This window comes from Myotis daubentonii, chromosome 1 (genome assembly GCF_963259705.1).
Source record: "Myotis daubentonii chromosome 1, mMyoDau2.1, whole genome shotgun sequence".
NCBI lineage: Eukaryota > Metazoa > Chordata > Mammalia > Chiroptera > Vespertilionidae > Myotis > Myotis daubentonii.
Window position 1 is genome coordinate 3518858 of NC_081840.1, and position 22370 is coordinate 3541227.

General features: G+C 41.0%; 1 protein-coding gene across 2 annotated transcripts in view; it reads left to right on the forward strand.

Moving 5' to 3' along the window:
- Nucleotides 1–22370, forward strand: part of VRK1 (VRK serine/threonine kinase 1) — a 60734-nt gene that overhangs the window by 13112 nt on the left and 25252 nt on the right. For both annotated transcript variants that reach the window (XM_059686109.1, XM_059686115.1), the window contains exons 2-3: nucleotides 9265–9429; nucleotides 15073–15128. In XM_059686109.1, the coding sequence (XP_059542092.1) occupies nucleotides 9270–9429; nucleotides 15073–15128 (216 nt within the window). In that variant the 5' untranslated portion in view covers nucleotides 9265–9269. The remainder of the gene's footprint in view (nucleotides 1–9264; nucleotides 9430–15072; nucleotides 15129–22370) is intronic.

Consider the following 22370-nt stretch of genomic DNA (forward strand, 5'->3'; position numbering starts at 1 on the left):
CACCATGAAACTAACAGAGTTTGATGTTGTAGATGTCTGCAACTGCTCACTGTCTTTAACAAATAGTTTTATCAAGGACTCGGAAACATCCTTTACCTGAAGGGCTTTTTATCGATTCTTGTGTGAGGTTGACAGTGTAATATGAAATCATAACTGTGTGATGGCGTTTCTGTATGAAGCTAGTGCAGCTTCCTGAGTCCAAATGTTGCATTTCATTCATGTTTGTATTTCCAGCCCCTCACACAGTTTTGGCACATATTTCAGAGGTGTTTTATACATGCTTTTGGAATAAAAGAGTTTAAATGTTTAGTTTCCTGGTGAACTACATTGCCATAAAGATAGAGCTGAGGAAATCTAGAGTAAAAATGATTAGCATGTTTCCTGGACCATCTGTCACTAATATCAATTGTTTCTACTTGGCACTGAAGACTTGTTGTTTGTTTGTTTGTTTTTTTTTTGGTGGGGTGGGGGGAGCGTAGCTTGTGTAAAGTTAAAAGAATAAAAGAAAAGCTCGTAAGTTTATTCTGTAACTCTCTGTTTAGTGGTTAAAAGGAGTGGCTATATCCAAAGTTACACTTCAGGTACTCAAAGAAAAAAAAGTAACTTTTTGCTGTTTATTTTTACACAGTTTTTGAATTTCTACCAAGTGCAATGTATTGTAAGATAGTTCTCTTTTCAGGTAGCTTATAAATTTATAGGGTACATTTTATCAAATGCAATAAGAAGTAAGAACACTGCTGAAACCAGAGGTCCTATCTGACTGAGAAAGAGAGATATTTGGGTGCGGAAAAGATTTCAGTAAATGTAGACGTTGGAGGGCAAGAAATAGCTTTATACTCTGAAGAGTGGAGATAAGACTATGTTGGTACCATGTTAACCGAATGGCGAATAGTCCAATGGTGCAAAAGTGTCCTTGAATCAGTGTGGCTACATAGTTTAAAGGCATCAGAGAAGCTTATGACTTTCAAGAAAACTTCATGAAAATCTATGACCCACTCAGAGGAACTTATGTGCATACCTATCGTAGGGAAAATGCATGACTAGACATCCAGTGTGTAATAAGCTTTATACGGCATTGCCATCTTCCAGTTTGGTTGTGAGGATTTCATAGAGCTCATTAAGTGTCAGTAGAATTGTTTGAATCATTCAAACATTTATCTTCAGCAGAGATTAAAAAAGAAATTGTTTCAAATTTGAATCCAGGACTTGAAAAATGCCAGTTGTCTAAATACAGTACCGTATTGTGATAAATATAGCTATGGAATATTTTAAAAATCTCTTCACAAAACTTTATTTTAATATTCATAGCAGAATATTTTTGGAAATGTTATCTGAAAAAGAACCATTTTATTATCAGAGCTGACTATTAATTAGGGTATTGTTTCGGATATAAAAGTTGATCTGCCACTGAATTTCTATTTGAATATGTATAGTTCCAAGCTTGCTTTGTGTATTTAATAACTTTACCACCATAATTACTCTGTTTACAATTAGATTTTGGTGAATATGCTAATATGGACTATACCAGTGAGTGGTTCCAGCAAAGGGCGGTATTGATTTGCATTTGGATGTGCTTTTCACTTGCATTTGAATTTCATTTCAGTGGGAAAAGAGGTGGTCGGATTATGTAGTGGATTATATGTGATGGTAAACTTTTTCTTTGCAACATTTCTGTTGAATTGGCTATCATAATAGTGGATTTTTTTTGCTCCAAGTGGGCAGAAATTATGCGGAAAGATTTAATTTGGTTGAGGTTTGTGCTCTCCGATGTATTGTTTAATAGAAATCTTAAAGCAGGTCATTGGTTCATTATTAGAAGAAGCCTATAATGTACTAATGCAGTTGTTTAATTCAAATTAATATTTTTAAAAAAATATATTTTATTGATTTTTTTACAGAGAGGAAGGGAGAGGGATAGAGAGCTAGAAACATCGATGAGAAAGAAACATCGATCAGCTGCCTCCTGCACACCCCCTACTGGGGATGTGCCCACAACCAAGGTACATGCCCTTGACTGGAATCGAACCTGGGACCTTTCAGTCCACAGGCCAACGCTCTATCCACTGAGCCAAACCAGTTATGGCTCAAATTAATATTTTAAGCTCTTTAGAGAATTCACTGACTTACTGAAGCAAATGCTATGGTTCTGTTATATATCATAGTTTTTGAGCAGGAACTTTGGTTTTAAATAATTCTACTTTCTTCTTTTCACAAATCACCTGAAAAGGGATAAGTAGATTGAGAAACACAGATTTCCTGTTCTCGAAAACTAGGAGACTTCTGTCACCCTGAACCAGAAACAGAAAATAAGAGGGGCTGCCAAATACAGTGAAGGTCAGAGAGGGGCATGGGAGGCTGATGCAAAGGGACATTAGGGCTGAGACGCAGATCTCAGACAAAGCTGGCAGAGTAGTGTTGTCCAAAGTCAGTGGCACAACTTGAGTGGCCTCGCCAATCACCTGAAAGAAGAGGAATGAATGGGTGTTGGCAGGAGAGGGGCTGGAGGGGCTGGTGTGATGAAAATGTTCTCGGAGTCCTGATCCCAGGTAGTTGTTGCTCAGGTGTATATACATGTGTAAAATTTACCAGTCTTGTACACACTTTCAGTTTATTGCCTCTCAACTGCAAATTCACCTTTCTTTGCTCTGTTTGGGATACTTGCGTTAGATACTATAAACATTTTTTCTTTCTTTTCCAGCAGTGTTAGGTTTTGTCACTAGAGGATGAGGGAGGGACACTTGCAAGGCATAGTGAGAAAGGGACTTCCCTTTAACATTCCTTGCAGTGCTGTTTTGGTGGTAATGTACTCCTTGAGTTTTTTTTTTTTTTTTGGTCTGGGAAGCTCATTATTTTGCCTTCAATTTTAAATGATAGCCTTGCTGGATAGAGTAGTCCTGGATTCAGGTCCTTGCTTTTCATTACTTTGAATACTTCATGCCTGTCCCTTCTGGCCTGAAGTGTTTCTATTCAGAAATCAGCTGACAGTCTCATGGGAAGTCCCTGTGGATAACGTTCTGTCTCTCTGTTGCTGCCTTTCTTTGTCTTTAATGTTTGCCGTTTTAATTATGAAGTGTCTTAGTTTGGGTCTCTTTGGGTTCATCTTGATTGGGACTCTCGGTGCTTCCTGAACTTGTGTGACTTTTTCAACTTCACCAGGTTAGGAAAGTTTTGTCATTATTTTTTAAAACAGGTTCTTCATTTCTTGCTCACTTTCTTCTTTCTGGTTCCCTATGATGCAGATGTTGTTATGTGTCATGTTGTCCCAAAGTTTCCTTAAGGTATCCTCATTATTTTCAAGTGTTTTTGCTGTTCTAATTGTTCCCCCCACCCCTTGTCTTCTAAATTACTGATTTGAAACTCTGCTTCATCCAGTCTACTTTTAATTCCTTCCAGTATATTCTTGACTAGAAGCCTTGTGCACAAAATTCGTGCAAGAGTAGGCCTTCCTTCCCCCAGCTGCCAGTACCGGCTTCCCTCTGGCAGCCGGGACCCAGGCTTCCCTCGCAGCCCTGGCTTCGTCCAGAAGGTTGTCTGGAAGGACATTCGGTCTAATTAACATATTATGTTTTTATTATTATAGATGTTATGGTATTCTTCAATATTCTTATTCATGGTTTCTATTTCCTTGTACATGCTGTTGTGTTCCTAAGTTTCTTGTAATTCTTACTCCGTTCCAAACCATAATTTTGAACTCGTTATCTGATAAATTGCTTGCCTCCATTTCATTTAGCTCTTTTTCTGGCGATTCCTCCTGAGTTTCATTTGGGGCCTGTTTCTTTGTTTCCCTATTTTGGGTGCCTCTTTCTGTTTGCTTCTGTGTATTAGATAGCTCTGCTATGATTCCTATTCTTCGTTTGGTGGCCTTATGTAGTAGGTGCCCTGTGGGCCCAGTGCTGCAGTCTTCTTGATCTCCAGAGCCGGATGCTCTAGGAATGTCCCTTGTGTGGGTTATGCGGACCCTCCTGTTGTAATTGGGTCTTGATTGCTGTTGGCCTGTTCATGTGTCGGATTGACCCTCAGGGTGGCTGACCGTGAGGCTCAACCTTGACCACGTCGAATAAGTTGTTGTACAGGTGCCAACAGAACAAAACAAGACAAAGTAAAACGAAAAACAAAACAAAAAATGATCACCATCACCACCAACAACAAAAAGAATAAGGAAAAGAAAGAAAGAAATAATAAAAGACAAAAGAAAAAAGAATAAAAGAAGAAAAAAATATGAAAGGAAAGAAGAAGAAAAAAGATTAGGAAAAGAAAACCAAGAAAAAAAGTATAAAAACAGAAAAAAGAAAGGAAATAGGATTAGAAAGGGAAGAGAAATACGAAATATTAACAAAAAAAGAAGGGAAAAAAAGAAAACAATAGCAAAAAAGAATTTTAACAATAAAAGTAAAAAAATAAAAAGAAAAGAAAAAAGTGAAGCTTGTTGAATCCTGTTCCGATGCTGTTGAAAGTTGCCATTTGGTTTAAAGGTTCCTGGCCTCCCGGCTACCTGTCTGCACCTATAAGTTACCCACAGTATGTGGCTGCCTCTGCTCAGCTTGCTGCACTGGGAAAAACCTCAATGACTTCTTCACATTCATGTGGAATGGACCAAATTGTCAGGGAGGTTTTCACCGAGGCAGCAAGTTAGTTTCAAATACTCATTAATAAATATATTTTTCTTCTTTTTTGTTTGCAGAGAAGCTGGTAATTTAGGACCTACATTGAACAACTTCATATGAACTTTGTACTTAGTTTACTTGCACTGGTATAAGGTCTTGAACACTGTGGGTCTCTTGAAGGGGGCGGGTGGCTGGATAATCTGGAAAAAGGTGGAATCCTACTTTATATCTTAAAGCAGTGGTTCTCAACCTTCCTAATGCCGCGACCTTTTAATGCAGTTCCTCATGTTCTGGAAATAAAATTCATAAAATTATTTTCGTTGCTACTTCATAACTGTAATGTTGCTACTGTTGTGAATCGTGATGTAAATATCTGATATGCAGGATGTATTTTCGTTGTTACAAATTGAACATAATTAAAGCATAGTGATTAATCACAAAACCAATATGTAATTATATATGTGTTTTCCGATGGTCTTAGGAGACCCCTGTGAAAGGGTCGTTCGACCCACAAAGGGGTCGCGACCCACAGGTTGAGAACCACTATCTTAAACTCTTGTAAGTGTAGACAGATCAGAATTTTACCAGCAAAATATCCTATCTAATCCTATCTAATAAAAGAGAAAAATGGTAATTGGCGTACGACGATACCCTTTTCATTGGCTAATCAGGGCTATATGCAAATTAACTGCCAACTAAGATTGGCAGTTAACTGCCAACAAGATGGCGGCTAATTTGCATATGTAGGCACAATGCAGGGAGGCGAAAGGGAAAGCAGGAAGAAGCCCCCTGCCACTGACAGTGATCAGAAACCCAGGGGGGAGCTAAGAGCTGGGGGGCAGGGCAAAGGCGGCCCTGGGGCCGCCTTTGCCCTGCCCCCCAGCCATGATCGGAGAATCAGGTGCCTTTTCCGCCCTGGCCAGTGATAGCAGGAAGTAGGGGTGGAGCCAGCGATGGGAGCTGGGCATGGTCGAAGCTGGCAGTCCCAGGAGCTAGGGGTCCCTTGCCTGGGCCTAAAGCGAAGCCCACGATCGCGGGGCCGCTACAGCTGCGGGTCCCCACTGCCCGAGCCGGACGCCTAGGCCAGAGGCATTAGGCCTGGGCAGGGGCGGAGCCTGCAACCGCGGGGAGCTGGGGGTCCCCTGCCCAGGCCTGACACCTCTGCCGGAGGCCTCAGGCCTGGTCAAGGGGCTGATCCGGTGATTGGTGATCAGAGGGTGATGAGGGTCAACTCCTCTGGCCGAGGCACCAGGCCTGGGCGGGGGGCTGAGCCGGGGATTGGGGGGATATGATGGTCCCCTTGCCCAGGCCTGAAGCCTGGGTCAGAGGCCTCAGGCTTGGGCGGGAGGTGGAGCAAGCGATCAGAGGGAGATGGGGGTCCCCTGCCCAGGCATGATTCCTGGGCCAGAGGCCTCAGGCCTGGGCGGGGGCCAGAGCCAGTGATTGGGGGGAGATGGGGGTCCCCTGTCCAAGCCTGACACCTCTGGTGGAGGCGTCAGGCCTGGGCAAGGGGCCGATCCTGCGATTGGAGGGTGATGGGGGTCAACGCCTGAGGGCTCCCAGTATGTGAGAGGGGGCAGACTGGGCTGAGGGACACTCCCCCCCCCCCCCACACACACACCCAGTGCATGAATTTCGTGCACCGGGCCCCTAATGAAACTATAAGACAACTAAAAGAAAACATGGGAGATACTTGAAAAAAGTAATTTGACTGGGTGAGGTCTAAGGATGATGTATAATCCAAAAGCTCAAAATTAGCAATATCGAAAGACAATTAATTTGGGAAGGATATTTGCAATACAGAGTGGTAATTTTAAAAATATATTGAAAACAAAATGCTACCCGTAGTTCACAGGAAATGAATTACAGCTTTTACTTGGGGGTGGTGTGGGGGTGGGAGGGTGTTTTCTTTCTTCCTTTTTTTGTTTGTGTGATTGGACAAGCTCATGGAATATGAAAAGATTTCTAGTTTTGATCCCTTGATGATTGTTAATTATAAGAACAGTAATTTTTTAATGTTATAGCCATAAACTACCAATACAGAAAACCTTATCAAACAAATATAGACTTAATGAATTATAAGGTACTTTTATAATTACCACCCACATCAAGAAATAGAACTTTGCCAGCTATGTCCCTCATCCTACTCACAACTTTCTTATGCTTTTCCAGTGTAACTTCTATCTTTTATGGTAGTCGTTTCCTTTTCTTTATAGTCTTATCACTCAAATGTGTATCCCTAAACACTGTAGCTTAGATTTGCCTGATTTAATTTTGTTTTGCATGTTATTTTTAAGCCTTTTAAAATGTAGGGTTTTTTTTTTTCCTGCATCTCTTCTCTTTTTCCTTTAGTGAAGAAATGGGATTCTGTGTATTGTAAGATTTCCACAGTTAGGGTTGTGCAGATTGCTTTTCTGTGTTACAGTTTATCATGTTATTCTGTTCTCTTCATAGCTTGTGAATTGGTAGGCTTGATCAGATTCAGGGTTTATTTTTTATTTATTTTTAATTTATTTTTTGGCAAGATTGCTTCATGGGTAGCGTTGTGTTCTTTTATCAGGAGGCATATAATGCCTGGATATCTTATATTTTGATGCTTGTGGCTGTCAAGGCTCAATGTGTAGATCCATTAATTCATTAGGAGGGAGGAATGGTGTTAACTTAAACCATTCTTGGTCATTTATTAGCAGAAATTTTTCTGTAAAAAGAAATTTCTCATCTTCTGTGGGTTACCCAGTGGTACAATTTATATTTATCACTTTTCAAAATTGAGTGGTTTTCCATTATCCTTTAGAGGTGACCGCTTAGGGTTTCTTACTGTTATAAACTCCTGGATTTACCCATTTTATATGTCTTCAGCCATTGTGTTATCTTTACTGACGCAGATTGGCCCATCTTTGGTCAGTGGGAACATCTTTCCAGCTGACTCCTTAGACGTATTTGACGTAGCGCTAGTAGTTTTTGATAGCTTCCTTGACGTCTAGAAACTACAGGTGTTCTAAGTCTATCTTGTGCATGTACAGCTTCAGACCTGGAGTCAGTCCTTTCTTCAGTCTGGTTTCTTTGAATAAGAATTGGTATTCCAAGAATACAATTTATGTACCAGGGATGCTCATTGCTACTGGGTTTGTTTCCAAGCTTTTTTGTGAATGGGGTTAGGAAATACAAAGGGGTGTGTATGGTTTTTGTAAAAGATAAGATACCTTCTGAATTAAGAATATTTCCAAATACACAGCATTTCAACCTTACTTTTTGGTCTTTCATCTGTATTCTTTCTTCCATTTTTGAATCCTGATTTTTAAGGATCCAAAGGGATGATAGAATTCAAATATCACATAATTACTCATTTGCATTATTCCACATTTGTGCATACAATAGCCTTAGTTAACAAAAGCAAGTATCACCACAATATGATTACTGGATAATTACTTTTTTGCATATGTTCTCTTGATTTTTCATAGTTGTACTATATCTGAATTGTCAGACATATAGTCATTATGTATTCTATTCGTTCCTTTATTGCCTTTGTTGGTTCTACAAGTAAATATCTATTTACTGCTCACTGTCAGTTCTTACGTTAGTCATTTTGGATATGTGATGCTTGTTCTCTAGTAAGTTCTGACTCCCTTTTTCCATTTTGATAACACTTTGAAGTCTTTATAGTTGAAATTTAACTGAGTATAAAATCTTTGGCTTATGTTTTCTATCTTCAAGTCTTAAATACGTTACTTTTTTTCCCCCTGGCATAAAGTGTTGCTGTCAGTGATGACAATCTGATTTTATTTTTCACATAAAATATCCTTTTTTTTGGCCTGGGTGCTCAGAGAATATTTTCCTTTACTATTAAATTCAGTAATGTTATTAAGTTGTGTTTTAGTGTTGGTTATCCTGGATTGAATTTTGTTAAGTGTGTGGTGTGACCTTTCATTTTGATCTTTATTTTTTTTTAAGTACAGAAAAATCGTTCCCTTTCCCCTTGTGTTAATTGTCTTGTGTTTTCAATCTCTGTACTGTGCTCTTACCACATTGGTATTGACCTTTATAAACTTACTGCATTATGATAAAGTGTGCATACTAATTGGATGCACCTTTCCCCTCAACTTCATAGAGCATATTTTTGTGTGTTAAATAGCATTTTTAGTTATAGATATTAGATCACTGGAACTTTAAACTAAATATTTTCTTGAAAGTAATTGCATAGGTTTTTTTTTTGTTGTTGTTGTTGTTAATCCTCACCTGAGGATATTTTCCCATTGTTTTTAGGGACAGTGGAAGGGAGAGGGAAAGACAGAGAGAAACATGGATGTGAGAGAAATACATCGATTGGTTGCCTCCTGCACGAGCCCTGTGCAGGGCCAGGGCTGGGGAGGAGTCTGCAACCCTTGACTAGAATTGAACCCTGGAATCTTTGGTCTGCAGGCTGACACTCCATCCACTGAGCCAAACCGGCCAGGGTGCATAGCTCATTTTATTTATTGTTTTCTCTCCAAAATTAAGAGATAATCCAAGAGGATTATAAATTAGAACAGATGTCCTTTAAATTTTAGGGTTATTAAGAATTTGAATAGTACCTGTATTGCACAGAAGCTTTCCTTAGTGGGAAATGTTTTGAACACTTCTGGGATTATAATTCTCAGTGTTGCTTTGTTTTATATTTTAGTGAAAATGCCTCGTGTAAAAGCAGCTCAAGCTGGAAGACAGGGCCCCGCAAAGAGACGTCTTGCAGAACAATTTGCAGCTGGGGAGGTAATCACCGACTTGGCAAAAAAGGAATGGAAACTAGGATTACCCATTGGCCAAGGTGGCTTTGGTTGTATATATCTTGGTAGGTGTATGACCGCTTCTAATGAGTTGTCAAGTCAAAGATTTATGTGCTTCATATCAAAATAGTTTCTCAATTTGAGCTGTTACAGGATATTTCTAATAAACTACAGTCAATATTTGATTAGGCAAAAATACATCTCTGTCAGGAGTGGAAGAGAAGATGGTTGATTTAGTCACAGTAGAAAGATTATAAAGTATCTGTAATATTGTCATTAGTGAGCACCATGGCTTTGGATTTTTAAGGTATTCCATATAATCTTTTTTGAGATGCAAAGAAATTGATGTACATTTTTCCCCCTACTTCCACCCAATTAGGATTTACTCCCTCTGTTTTGGTTTAATTTGGCAATTTTCAGATCTTAACCATTATAGGTATTTATTTTCTTCCTATACAACCCTAATAAGTTGTAATTGTGGAATTAGGAGAATAATCTAGAAATTCATGTTAGTCCTGATTTAATGTACTATTTTTAGCATACTTACCTTGAAATTTGGGGGGACCTACTGTGGAACCCTGAGATTCTGTAGGTTAACTAAATTGTTGATTTAAAAAATATTTTACCTGACTACTTCTAAAGTTGTCTGCTTCACCAAGAATATTATAGTGATACAACGCACTTCATGTTTGCTTTTGATATTTCTCTCTAACGTTTCTGTGTTCTTATTCCACCTCTAATCTCGATTCATCTAGTCCATCATTTAATTATTTAATTTCTGCCTGGAGGTTTATAAAATTTTGCTCTTAGTAGTGGAACCCCTTTTCTCTTTGAAGGAATATCTTTCTTAGATACTAATTTTGTAGTGTAGATTAGCATCACATGGAAACCTGTTTGAACTGCCAGTTCTCAGGTTCCACCCAGACTTGCCAATCAGAAACTAGAGGGCCCATGCATGCTGAAGCTCGAGAGCCCCTGACAGAGATAAACGAGCAGCTGTATCTCCTCCAGGACCCACGGGCTGCAGTGGGTTAGCCGGTCTCTAGGGGTATGGTCATAAACAGCTTAAAAGCCACTGCTTTTAATCATCTATACTAATAAAAGGATAATATGCTTAATAGGGTGGACATCTGGACATCTGTTCGGACAAAGCCACAGCGGCTGCGAGGCCCAGGGCTCATGGTAGCCATGGGCTCAGGCAGCCAGGGGCTCAGGCAGCTGCGAGGCCCAGGGCTCAGGCAGCTGCCGCGGCCAGCAGTGGCAGCAGCAGCGGGGTTATGGGGACAGCGCCTTCCCCTGATCAGCCTGGTTGCCTCCTACAGAGCAGGAGTGGGGAGTGGGCCTAAGCCATTAGTAGGACATCCCCTGAGGGCTCCCGGTCTGTGAGAGGGGGCAGGCCTGGCTGAGGGACCTCCCCCTCCTCCCAGTTTACAAATTTTCATGCACCGGGCCTCTAGTATTTTATAAATATGATTCCTCTAGATCAGTGGGAAATAGGTGTTGATTCTTTAGTTTTGTTCAGAGCCAAACCCATTACAGTGAACTAGGTTATCTCTGATTTAACGTGAAAATCCTTGTAAACCATGAAAGGTTAGAAGTTTTTTTAGTCAGGTATATATTGTTTGACCTTGAAACTTAGAGATGGTAGATTATTAGGCCGTCTCTTGGCAGAATGTGTGGGTTAGGACATCCCATAGTAGGAATGGGAACTTGTCTTTAACAAGCTGGTTCTTAATTTTGCATTAGTTACTTTACTTTTGTAACCTTTGGCAAATAGGGAATTTGCTTTTGCATGTGTGCTAGCTATTTTGTTTGTATTTGTATTTATCACCAGAAATTGCCATTTAATAGTATTTTTCGTATTTGATGGTTTGAAAGATTTCTGTGACAAAACTTCACTGCTATAAGCCTGGATTGATCACTCTGGAGAAGGGTTTGCCTTAATGCTGCCTCCAGCTTACCTCTCCATAACTGCCCTACCGAAGATCATCAGCAGTTTCTGCTCATGAGTTAAACAAGTTGCTTTTGCATTTTCTTTGGGTGTTTTCTGCAGGACTTGATACTGTTTATCTTTTACAAATAGAAATTGCTTCCATCGTCTTCATGACAAGTACCTTCCCCTCTGGCCTTCCTCCTCCCTCTCAATGTGCTTAGTCATCTTCCAGCTTTCCTTCTTCGGCTCACCTTTCTTTTTTTAATGTTTTTTTCTTTTTCTTTTTATTGATTTCAGAGAGGAAGGGAGAGGGGGAGAGAGAGCAACATCAATGATGAGAGGAAATCATTGATCGGCTGCCTCCTGCACACTCCCTACTGGGGATAGAGCCCGCAACCCAAGCATGTGCCCTTGGCTGGAATTGAACTCGGGCTCTTCAGTCCGCAAGCCAACGCTCTATCCACTGAGCCAAAGCGGCTAGGGCTGTGGCTCACCTTTCTTCTGCATATTCTGTCTGAGGGATGTCCTCCAGTCTCCCGGCTTCTCTGACTGTCTCTTTACTGTTGATTACCAAATCAGAGTCTGATCTTGCCAGTCCTCTTCTCAAAAGCTTTTCTCTATAGCCTAGGACTTGACCCTGACAGTGCAGGCCCATCGCCAGTGGCCTACAAAGGGACCTGATGTCCCACAGGAGAGGATTATCCACATGAATAGCATTGAGGCAGACATTCTCAAGTGTTCCTTCACTAACACCCCTAGTACCTCATCTAGTTCTGTCGCTTTACCTGAGTGACTCCTCAGATCCCTTCATTTCTCTCTACCTTTGCTGCCACTACTTTATTAGTGGAGGTCATTTCCATGTCTCGTCTGGATTCTCACTGTAGCAATGAATCCTCTGCTCAGTCTTGTCCCCTTGCATCTACTTGTTCACATTGGGGCTTAAGTGACCCAGACCGCTAATCAGATCATAGGACCTTCCATTTAAACGTTTTTTAATGTCTCCCTGGTGCCCTTAGGATAAATGACAAAGTTTTGGAGTGGCATACAAGACCCTTCATACAGTCTGGTTCTAAAGTAACTTTCTTCATCCCTTTTATCCCCAAAAGCTATGCTTCAGCTATAATGTTGCCTTTTGCCTCTTGGTTTTTGTATGTGATGCGTCTTTTGTTTAGATTTTCCAAAGCTGAGCTCAGGGTAAGCGCTGTCTTTTTATGGTCCCCCTGTGTCCTGTGTTCATCCTCTCATAGTACATCCATGCTGTGTTGAAATTACTTTTCCTCCTTCCCAGAATAAACATAAGCTTTCTGTTGTTTTGTTAATCCTCACCTGAGGATATTTTTTTCTTTTTTTTTTTAGAGAGAGAGAGTCGTGGGGTCGGGGGGAAGAGATATCAATGTGAGAGAGACACATGGATTGGTGGGGATCAAACCTGCAACCCAGGTACATGCCCTTGACCCAGGAATTGCACCCACAATTCTTTTGTGCGTGGGATGGTGCTCTAACCACGTAGCACACCACCCAGGGTTAAACATGTGCTTCTTGACGATGGACAGCTCTTATGGTGTTCTCAGTGCCTGGCTGCCTGGCATATTTTGCAGTACATATTGTTGGAATGAATTATTGAGCTTTTTTTTTTTAAGATATTTTTATTGATTTCAGAGAGGAAGGGAGAGGGATAGAGAGAGAGAAACATCAATGATAAGAGAGAATCACCAATTGGCTGCCTCCTGCACGCCCCCTACTGGGGACCGAGCTCACAACCCAGGCATGTGTCCCTGACTGGAATCGAACCTAGGACCCTTCAGTCCGCAGGCTGATGCTCTATCCACTGAGCCAAAGCAGCCAGGGCTTACTGAGCCTCTTTTCCCCTTTTTCTTCATTTGAATTGTACGGTATTATTAGTATACTAGCTTCATTTTAATATTTTGTATATTAACTGCTAAAATCTGACTGTGCTTTATTACTAATCCAGTATTTAAGTGACGTTCCTTGTCTATTCCTTCTACTCATTAGCCAATTTTATGACTTTGTGTTTCTTCTTTAGACTGAAGTATTCTTGCTGCTTCCCAGCTGGTTGGAGTTTCTTGGTTTCACCTTGCCTGTCCCTCCTATCTCTTCACCTGCTGATGTGAGAATGCCTTAGGGTTCAGTCCTAGGATTTCTTCTTTCCTCTCTACACTCATTTCCTGGGGAGCTCTTCCAGCTTCATGGGCTTGGAGTGAGTAGATTGATGACTTAGGTTGATGACTCATTTATTTTTAACTTGCATCACTCTTCTGAAACTAAGACTTGTACAGGGTGGAGCCAAAGTAGGTTTATAATGAGTATGTGAAACAGTTTATTCTTGTATTATCATTTATTAATTATTGTATTATTTTCCATACAAGCAGGGTAAACCTACTGGTACCCTACCCCGTATACCCACTACCTGTTTAACATCCGACCTTGGATATTTAATAAGCATCTCAAACTGAGACACCCCACCGCACCAGCTCTCCTGCGGTCTTCTCCGTCTTAGGAAGTAGCAGCTTCCTCTTCCCAGTTGCTCAGGCCAAAGCCAGGAGTTATCCTTCCTCCTTTCTCCCACTGAACTCCATATCTAGTTCACCCACAAAGCCCGTGGCTCTTCTTTGAAAATATGTCCACAATCTGACTGCTTCTCACCACCTTGTCTGCTGCCACTCAGGTTCAGGCACCGCCATCCCTCACCCGAGTACTGAGCTCCGTGCCCTCTACTCTCCATTCTCCACAAGCATCCTGAAGGATTCTTTATAAGGCAGAGTCTGACCTTGCCAGTCCTCTTCCCCAAACTCCCAGTGGCTTTCCAGCTCATTCATAGAGGGACAGCTTTATGTCACCAATGAAGCTCATTGTGTGTGTTCTGCTGCTTTCCACTCAGTCACTCTTCTCCGGCTACTTTGGCCTCTCTACTTTCCTTCGACATGTCAAGGGCTCCCACATCAAGGCCAGGTGCTGGCTGGCCTGGAATGGTTTCACCCTGACATTTCCATGGCTCATTCCCTCACTGTGTTCAGACCACTGCTCCAGTGACACCCTGTCGGTGAGGTTTCTCTTACTATCTTGCAGCACTGCCTGCCTTGCTTTCCTGCTTAATTATAGCACTTATCACCATCAAACATAATTTATATGTATATACATTTATTTTTGTTGTTGTGTGAAGCCTCACCAAGGATATTCTTTCCATTGATTTTTAGAGAGATGGTAGGGAAGGAGGGAAAGCAGGGGGAGGAGAGAGAGAGGAACATCGATTGGTTGCCTCCTGCACATGCCCCAACCCGGGCCGGGGATCGAACCTGCAACCCAGGTACATGCCTTTGACCAGGAATTGAACATGCAACCTACCCTTCGGTGCACAGGCTGACACTCTAACCACTTGCTTTATTAAATGTAAGAAATTGCATCAGTTATTATCTTGGGAATTCTCAACGTATGTTAGCATATCAAAGACCATGCATACTTTCAAGTTAAAAGTTTAACTTAGAGTTTTTCATACTTAGTAGATGATCATATTGAAGATACCAGCCATTATAAGATACATTCCAGTTTGACATGTTAAAACATTAAAAAAAATAGTCTTAAAGTTGATGATATACACTGTATTGATAAGCTGAAACACTGTGTATTTGGAAACTGAAATTTATTCTATCAAAGGATTATAGATAATACAGACCTAGCTGTTAATAAAAAGTAATAGGCTATGTATCACGATGCTACTTCTTGTTTTGATATTACATATATCACTTTTTTCAAACAGCTGATAAGAATTCTTCAAAATCGGTGGGCAGTGATGCATCCTATGTTGTAAAAGTGGTAAGAAAATATTTTTTCTTTTTTGTTGATTTAGTGTAGGACTGTGTTTATTTTGCAAAACATCCTCTTTGATAACTAGAATTAATTAAACCATAAGGTATTACATTTTTAATAATGTTAATAAATATTTAATGAGACCCAAAGTAGTTTTATAGTTTTAAATAATTTGAATTCAAAAAGTCGGTTTCCTGTCTTGAATTAGAGTGGTACTAGTATTTGGGGGAAAATGAGTGAAAGCATAGAGGCATGCAGATGTGGACTGAAAATATTCAGTTCATTCTTTTTAGTTTAGCTATATTTACAGTAGATGAGATGCTTTTTTATACTTATGTCCTATAAGACTATACTACCTTAATGAAATTTTATTGTATTTTATCTTGCATTTGCTTCTGAAGTACTTGGTCAATTACTTCTGTGTATTTCCAATTTTCTTCCTTTCCCCTTCTATTTTAGTAAATTAAATTATTTAATTGTGATCACTTTGAACCTTCTTTTGGTTATGAGAACATTGAAATTATTTTGTAACTAGAGGCCTGATGTATGAAATTTGTGCAAGGATAGGCCTTCCTTCCCCTGGCTGCCGGCTTCGCAGCCCTGGCTTTGTAGCCCTGGCTTTGTAGCCCCGGCCCCCACCTGCACCTGCCTTGGCCTGGCGCTGCCCGTGTCCACTGCCACACACCCCTGGTTCCCTGGTTCCGTGGAGCCCCCCGATCGATTGCCATGCAGAGGGTGGCCTGGGCCTCCCTCTTTGGGACAGTCGTGGAGCCCCCTGATTGATCGCCCTGCTGGCCGGTGGCCTGGCCTCCCTCTGCAGAGCCATCATGGGGCAATGGCGGGGCCCCCCCGGACCAATCGCATTGCACCCGCCTTGGCTGGCCTGGTGCCAGTGCATGTCATAGTGTGGTCATTCTGCTATTCGGCTGTTCAGTCGATTTGCATATTACACTTTTGTTATATAGACGAGGGACCCAGTGTATGAATTCATGCACCTTGAAAGGAACTGGGCCGTGAGGCTGCGGTGGGCACAGGGGTGGGTCTCGGCCCATCCTCCACACCCCCGCCTGGCCCCTTCTGCCACGGCCCTCGGTCCCCTTCTGCTGGCAGCCCCGCTCCTGCCGTTGCCACTCCCACGCGCACTTGCTGACGTTGCAGAGTGATTGGGGCCTGCACCAGCAGCGGGTTCGAGCGGGGCTGGCGCTGTCAGTGGGTGCCAGTGGTGGCTGCTGCCCCAATCGCCCATCAGGAGCAGGGGGAGGTGGAGAAGCCCTCAGGGACGTTTGGGGCGGGTGCCGGGCGCCGGCAGCAGGTGTGAGCGGCGGCTCCAGTGTCAGGAGCAGGTGTGAGCGCCAGGCGGGACTGCGGTGCGTGGGAGCAAAGGATTTTCAGTAACCACTAGAGGCTCACCCTGATGACAACAGCTGGTGCCCCACCTTGGTCTGGCGCCCTCTCTCACCTGCTCCTCCATCCCGCTGTGGCTAATGCCGGCCACGGGTGTTCAGCTCACGTCATATCGACTGGTTGTTCGGTTGTTACGCCATCTGGTCTATTTGCATATTAGGGTTTTATATAAATAGATGAGTAAAGGTCGACAACCTTTCATCTGACATAGCATTCTTGAGTATCCAGGCCAATTTATAAACTGGTGCACTAAAAGACATTTTAACTGCTCTTTATTTGTTATCAATATATTATGCTTTTTTTTTTTCTTACCAGCATTTGTAACTCCCTTCTCTCAGAGTTCTTTCAGACATTATACGACATGTTTTTGTTACATAGAGGAGATAACAGTATCTGTTATTTGAGCAAATTACCACAGATGTCTCCCACCCCTCCTTTCTTTTGCTAAAGGTTACAGAATTCTGGAATTAGAATTACCCCATGTTTTTTGTTTGTTTGTTTGTTTGTTTTGATTTGTTTTATTTTACTCTCTTTTCAAAAGGAATATACATGATTCCTTATGAATGAACTATTTTGGACCTAATTGTTTTGAAAATATTTTAATTCAGGTATAGTTCTTACAAGGAAATACGTAGATATTAAATGAACAATTTGAATACTGTTGACAAGTATACATACCTTTGTAATTCCCACCCCTGTTAAAATATAGACTATTTCCATCACCCCAAAAAGATTCCTTGTTTCCTTTCTGGTTGAACCCCTTCTTCCTGCATCTTTGGAGTTTCCACTGTGGATTAGTTGTTCCTGTTCTAGAACATCATATATATGGTAGTGTGCAGTGTGTCCTATTTTGTCTCTGACTTAGTGCAGGTTGCACAGGTTCATCCATGTTGTTGGTGTATCAGTTGCTTGTCCAGTCTTACTGCGCAGTTGTGTTGTATCGTATGGACATAGTTTGCTTTCCGTTTCCTGTTGATAGACTTTGGGATTGTTTCCGGTGTTTGTTACGAATAAATGTCTATAAATGTCCCTGTACAGACGTTTTTATGGGTGTAGGTTTTTACCTACATGTGGACTTGGCTGGTTATAGGGAAGGTGCATATTTAAATTTACAAGAAAGTGCCAGATTTCCAGAGTGGCTGTGTCACTTTACACAACCACAGTCATATATGCGCGTCCCGGGTGCCCCACGTCCTTTCAACACTTACAGCCCTCGGGTTGGTTGCTTGGTTGGGTGTGCAGTAGTGTCTCAGTTTCAGCTTGAGCACTTTTTTTTGGTGACTGATTTTGAGTACTTTTTCATTGTGCATATTAGCCAATCATACATTTTCCTTTTGACACCTCTCATCAATCTTTTGACACCTCTCTATCCCCACTTTTTTTTTTTTTTTTAAATAACAAGGTTGGTTTGCTTTTTAAAATTGAGTAGTAAGAGAAGTGTTTTGGATACAAGTCCTTTTTCAGATATATGTGTTGTAAACATTTTCTCCCACTCTGTAGTTTGGCTGATTACTTTCTTAATGCTTTCTCTGCATCTACTGAGATGGGTCATAGGATTTTTCTCCTTTATTCTGATAATGTGGTAATTACATTGATTGATAGTGTTGAACTAACTTAGTATTTTTAACATACACTCCACTTAGGTATGGTGTATTGTGCTTTTTAATAATGCTAGAATTGACTTGCTAATAGTTTAAGGATTTTTATATCTTTGTTCATGAGGGATACTGGTTTTTAGTTTTTTCCTGATATTTCTAAGTTAAAAAACGTTCCAATCTCCTTTATGGCTTTGGTGTCAGTGTTGCTGGAACAATGTATTTGGTTTCCCCACTTTCCCTGCTGTGTCTTCAGTCTCTGCCTTTTCCTCCGGGTGCCTCTGGAGAAAGCTGGGCTGTCGTGGCTCACTTTCATTTCCAGCTGTTACAGGTCACTGTCTGGACTGCCTGTTCTGTCTTAGGTATGAAAAGAGTAGTTTCCTGTATTTGCCCAATTTTTATGTTTGCTTACAGTGGAGGGCTAATTGGATCCAGCTACTTCGTGAGGTTTGTAAGCGGAAGTAAAGTTGGTAACTTTGGTGTGTTTCCCCCGCCATTCACTTTTCTTCATGCCTTTTCAATTTGGATTTTTCTTCTTCCTCATTTGCAGAATAATATTCCTTTTGAAATAATCGGTTTGCTGCTGTATCAGTGGAACAAACGTTCTTACTGTTAAATTGGGTCATTTGCATGGAATTGCAGAATATTAACTGCATTTGTCTTTGGTACAACTAATTAAAATATTGAAATCTATGGGAAAGATTAGTTTCTCCTTAGGATCTTTAAAAAGTTTCCATTGTGAGAAGAAAGCAAGGTAAAAACCGTGGTTGCCTGCCTGCTTCGCAGTTGGCTAATCTGCACAGCCATCTCTGGGTCTTGGTAGGGAGGTGTGACAGCGCCATAGCTTATGGGGAACGTGTGGAGTCATGTCTTCCTTCTCTAGTACCCGGGCTTCCTTAAATTGCATTTTATGTTAGAATTATGATACTCTTCTTCATTATGGGTGATTCTAAGTATTTTAGTTGAGATTCAGTGTAACTTTACTTTTACTACCATTTTTACCTAGAGTTATGAAAAATGTGTAGTAACAAGTATTTCCTAACAGCTTAAGGTAGCAAATTACCTTACATTTCTAAGTTTAAAGCCATTTGTTATTAAACCTGGTTCTGTGCTTTGCCTCTCCAGTCTCCTAATGTAGTTCTGGTTCCTTTTGCCTGTATTACTCTTCTTTGTAATTAGGACAGCGATAAATATTTCTCCTTTGCAGTTAATATTTCAGTAACATTTTCAGTGTCGGAGTTTGACTGTGATCCTGAAAGAATGCCATAAACAAAATGATATTACTGACTTTCTTTTTCTTCTCCAAGGGAGAGTTTAGTAACTGCTGTTTGCTTGTTTGTTCCTGGATACTTATCTTTTTTGAACTCCTTTAAACTCCTGTACCACTTATTCTGTTTCCATTTATCTTACAATTTCACATGCTAATATCTTTTTCATGCCACTAATTGTTTTTAGTTCTCCCTAACTAGATTTTCAGTTATTTCATGGGTAGGGCCTTGTTTTCAACTTTGTTTTCTCTAAACTGCCCTTAAATGCCTATTTTATATTCTTTTGAAAACTTTTGTAGCCATGATTCTTACCACCTTTTAACGTCTTCATGCCACCCACTTTCGTTTCCTGTCTGTGCCTTTAGAGTAGGCTCATTTATAATATGCCTTTATGTGTTGACATGCTATGCCAGAACTCTATCCATCACTATTCTGTAATTCTTTTGTTCTCAGAACTTTATATCAAAAGTTCAAATGGTTCATCAAATATAAGCATATAAAATGAGTATTAAATCTTTTCAGTATTAGAATCTGAACTACTTATGAACATTTACCATATAAAACATTAAGGACTATTAAAAATCATGTTTTCAAAGAATAAATGTTATTCTTTGGGGGAAATTTTATGATTAATCTATTATAATAAAAGCATAATATGCTAATTAGACCGGACAGCCGAACGACCTTCCGGACAAAGCCACGGTGGTGAGGGCCAAGGCAGAGGCGGTTAGGGGCGATCAGGCAGGCAGGCAGGCGAGTGGTTAGGGGCAACCAGGCAGGCAGGCAGACAGAGCAGTCAAGGGTGATCAGGCAGGCAGGCAAGTAGTTAGGGGCGATCAGGCAGGCAGGCGAGCAGTTAGGAGCCAGCGGTCCCGGATTGCAAGAGGGTGCAGGCTGGGCCGAGTGACCCCCACCCCCATGCACGAATTCTGTGACCTGGGCCTCTAGTTACTAAATAAAAGGCAAGATACAAAATTATAGTATAGAAGGAGTTTTATAAAATAGCTATGTATGTGAAGAAAACATATCAAAATATTTTCAGATTTTCTAAAATTTTAGTTTTAGAGAAAAAAGTCAAAGGGAGGTAAAATAACCAAAGGCAAATTGCTCTTTAATGTGACACTAGACTGAATAGCATATCAGACCGTGGCTCTCAGCTCCGCTGGTGCAGTGCCATCGAGTCTCTGGATGCAGGCCTGGCGAGTAAAGCTCCCAGAGGAGGCTTTTGTGCATCAAGGTTGAGAACCATGGTAGAGTCTGGTGCACAAAGCGCCTAATTATGTCCCGTGGAACCATGTGCATGCTCATGTTTATCTGTGCTTGGGGATCCTTTTTCTTTAATTGTCACCCAAGGACACGCTTAGAAGGAGGGAGGGAAAGGGGGGGGAGGGAGGGAGGGAGGGACACATAGACATCAATTGTTTGCCTTCTGTATGTGCACTGACCAGGGATCGAAGCCGCCACCTTTTGATGCACAGGACAATGCTCAACCCACTGAGCTACTGTGGCTATGCGGGATCCGTTTATTCAGTGGGGGCATGCAGGCACCCGTGCTTCTGGTAGGGCTTCCACCTTCACGTGGGGACTTGTCCAAAATCTGATTGCTGCTAACATGCATGTCTGCTCTATGAAAGAACTCTAGATAGATAACCCACAAATTGTTTACAGTTAACTTTGAAATGAGGTTAAGAAGCACATGTTCGCGATAGATGTTTAGGTAAATGCTAAATCGATTCTTTCTTCCACAAATGAGTGTGTATGGTTCAGAGCCTTAATCCTATTGACCTGTGGGAGCAGCCGTGGATCCTGGTGCTGGGTCAGAGGTGGAGGTGGCAGACTTGTGTTTCCTCTGAAGATAAGGGAGAGACACTCTCTCTTTATTTCAGGAAAGTAAATGGAAAGATTGATAATAAGTTGGATAACCAAGGGGGAAAGTTCTCTCTTGTGATTTCTTGTTACCAGATTTAGTAATAATTAGTTCTTTCAGTTACACTTCCCTTTGCAAGAGAGGACTGGTGGGGAAGGGCAGGCTTTTGGGCCTGGGATCCTAACAGTTCTTTATGTCATGGCCACTTCCCAGTATGAACTGATGGAAACCTGCATTTTGAAGTTCCATGGAAAGCATTTTGCAAACTGATGTTTAAGTTCCTCACTGATGTTAGGAGGAGTGACCTGAATTTCCAATTCATATATCAGAATTCTCTGGTAGGAAGGAGAAACTTTATGCAGCTTCATTTTTAAATGGCAGCCAGTTGCTTTTAGATGGTGCCATTGAAATATATCACATTTTAATTTTTTTCAGTTGTCATCTTCATTTTGACACTTTAAAAGTCTTAAAGAAACGTTTAGTGATATTCTAGTTAAAATGTCAGCCCCAATTTTTTCCCTAAATCTTGGCTATTATAGAGTTGGCAAAGCATTTTAGATTTGAAATATGTTAATAAAATTTTAGTTGTGAGTTAAGGTAGTTTCTTCAACAGCAACAGTGAGCTTTGGCTAGAGTGCAGTGCAAGAAAGTAGCTCCTTTATTTTGTTGTTATGGAATCTTGCTGGATTAGAAAGATCTGAGCTGAGCTCAGAGAGCCTTCGTTGTAGTGAGGCTTTTATTATAATAGCCTGATTTTATAGGCTGATTCTCATTATTATAAGTTTAATAAATTATTGCCTGAAGGAAAGGCTGAAATTAAAGTTAGTATGACACAGGCTGAAGTTGAATAAATTAGAATTTTATACTGATGAATAATAAGCTTGGATTTGTGTTAGGAAAACCCCTTTCAAACCTGAATTATATTAATGAGCTATTCTAAAAGTTAGCCTTTGGAGAGTAACTTTACCAAAATTCTTCCCCTTGAATTTCCATTTCTTTGTTTCTTACACTGAGTCTCTTACTCCTGCTGAAGGCCTGTGTTCAGTCGTGAGCTCTAAACATGCACGTGTCTGTCCAGCTTCCCTTGCTGCTAGGAAATGAGCCACAGGTTCCG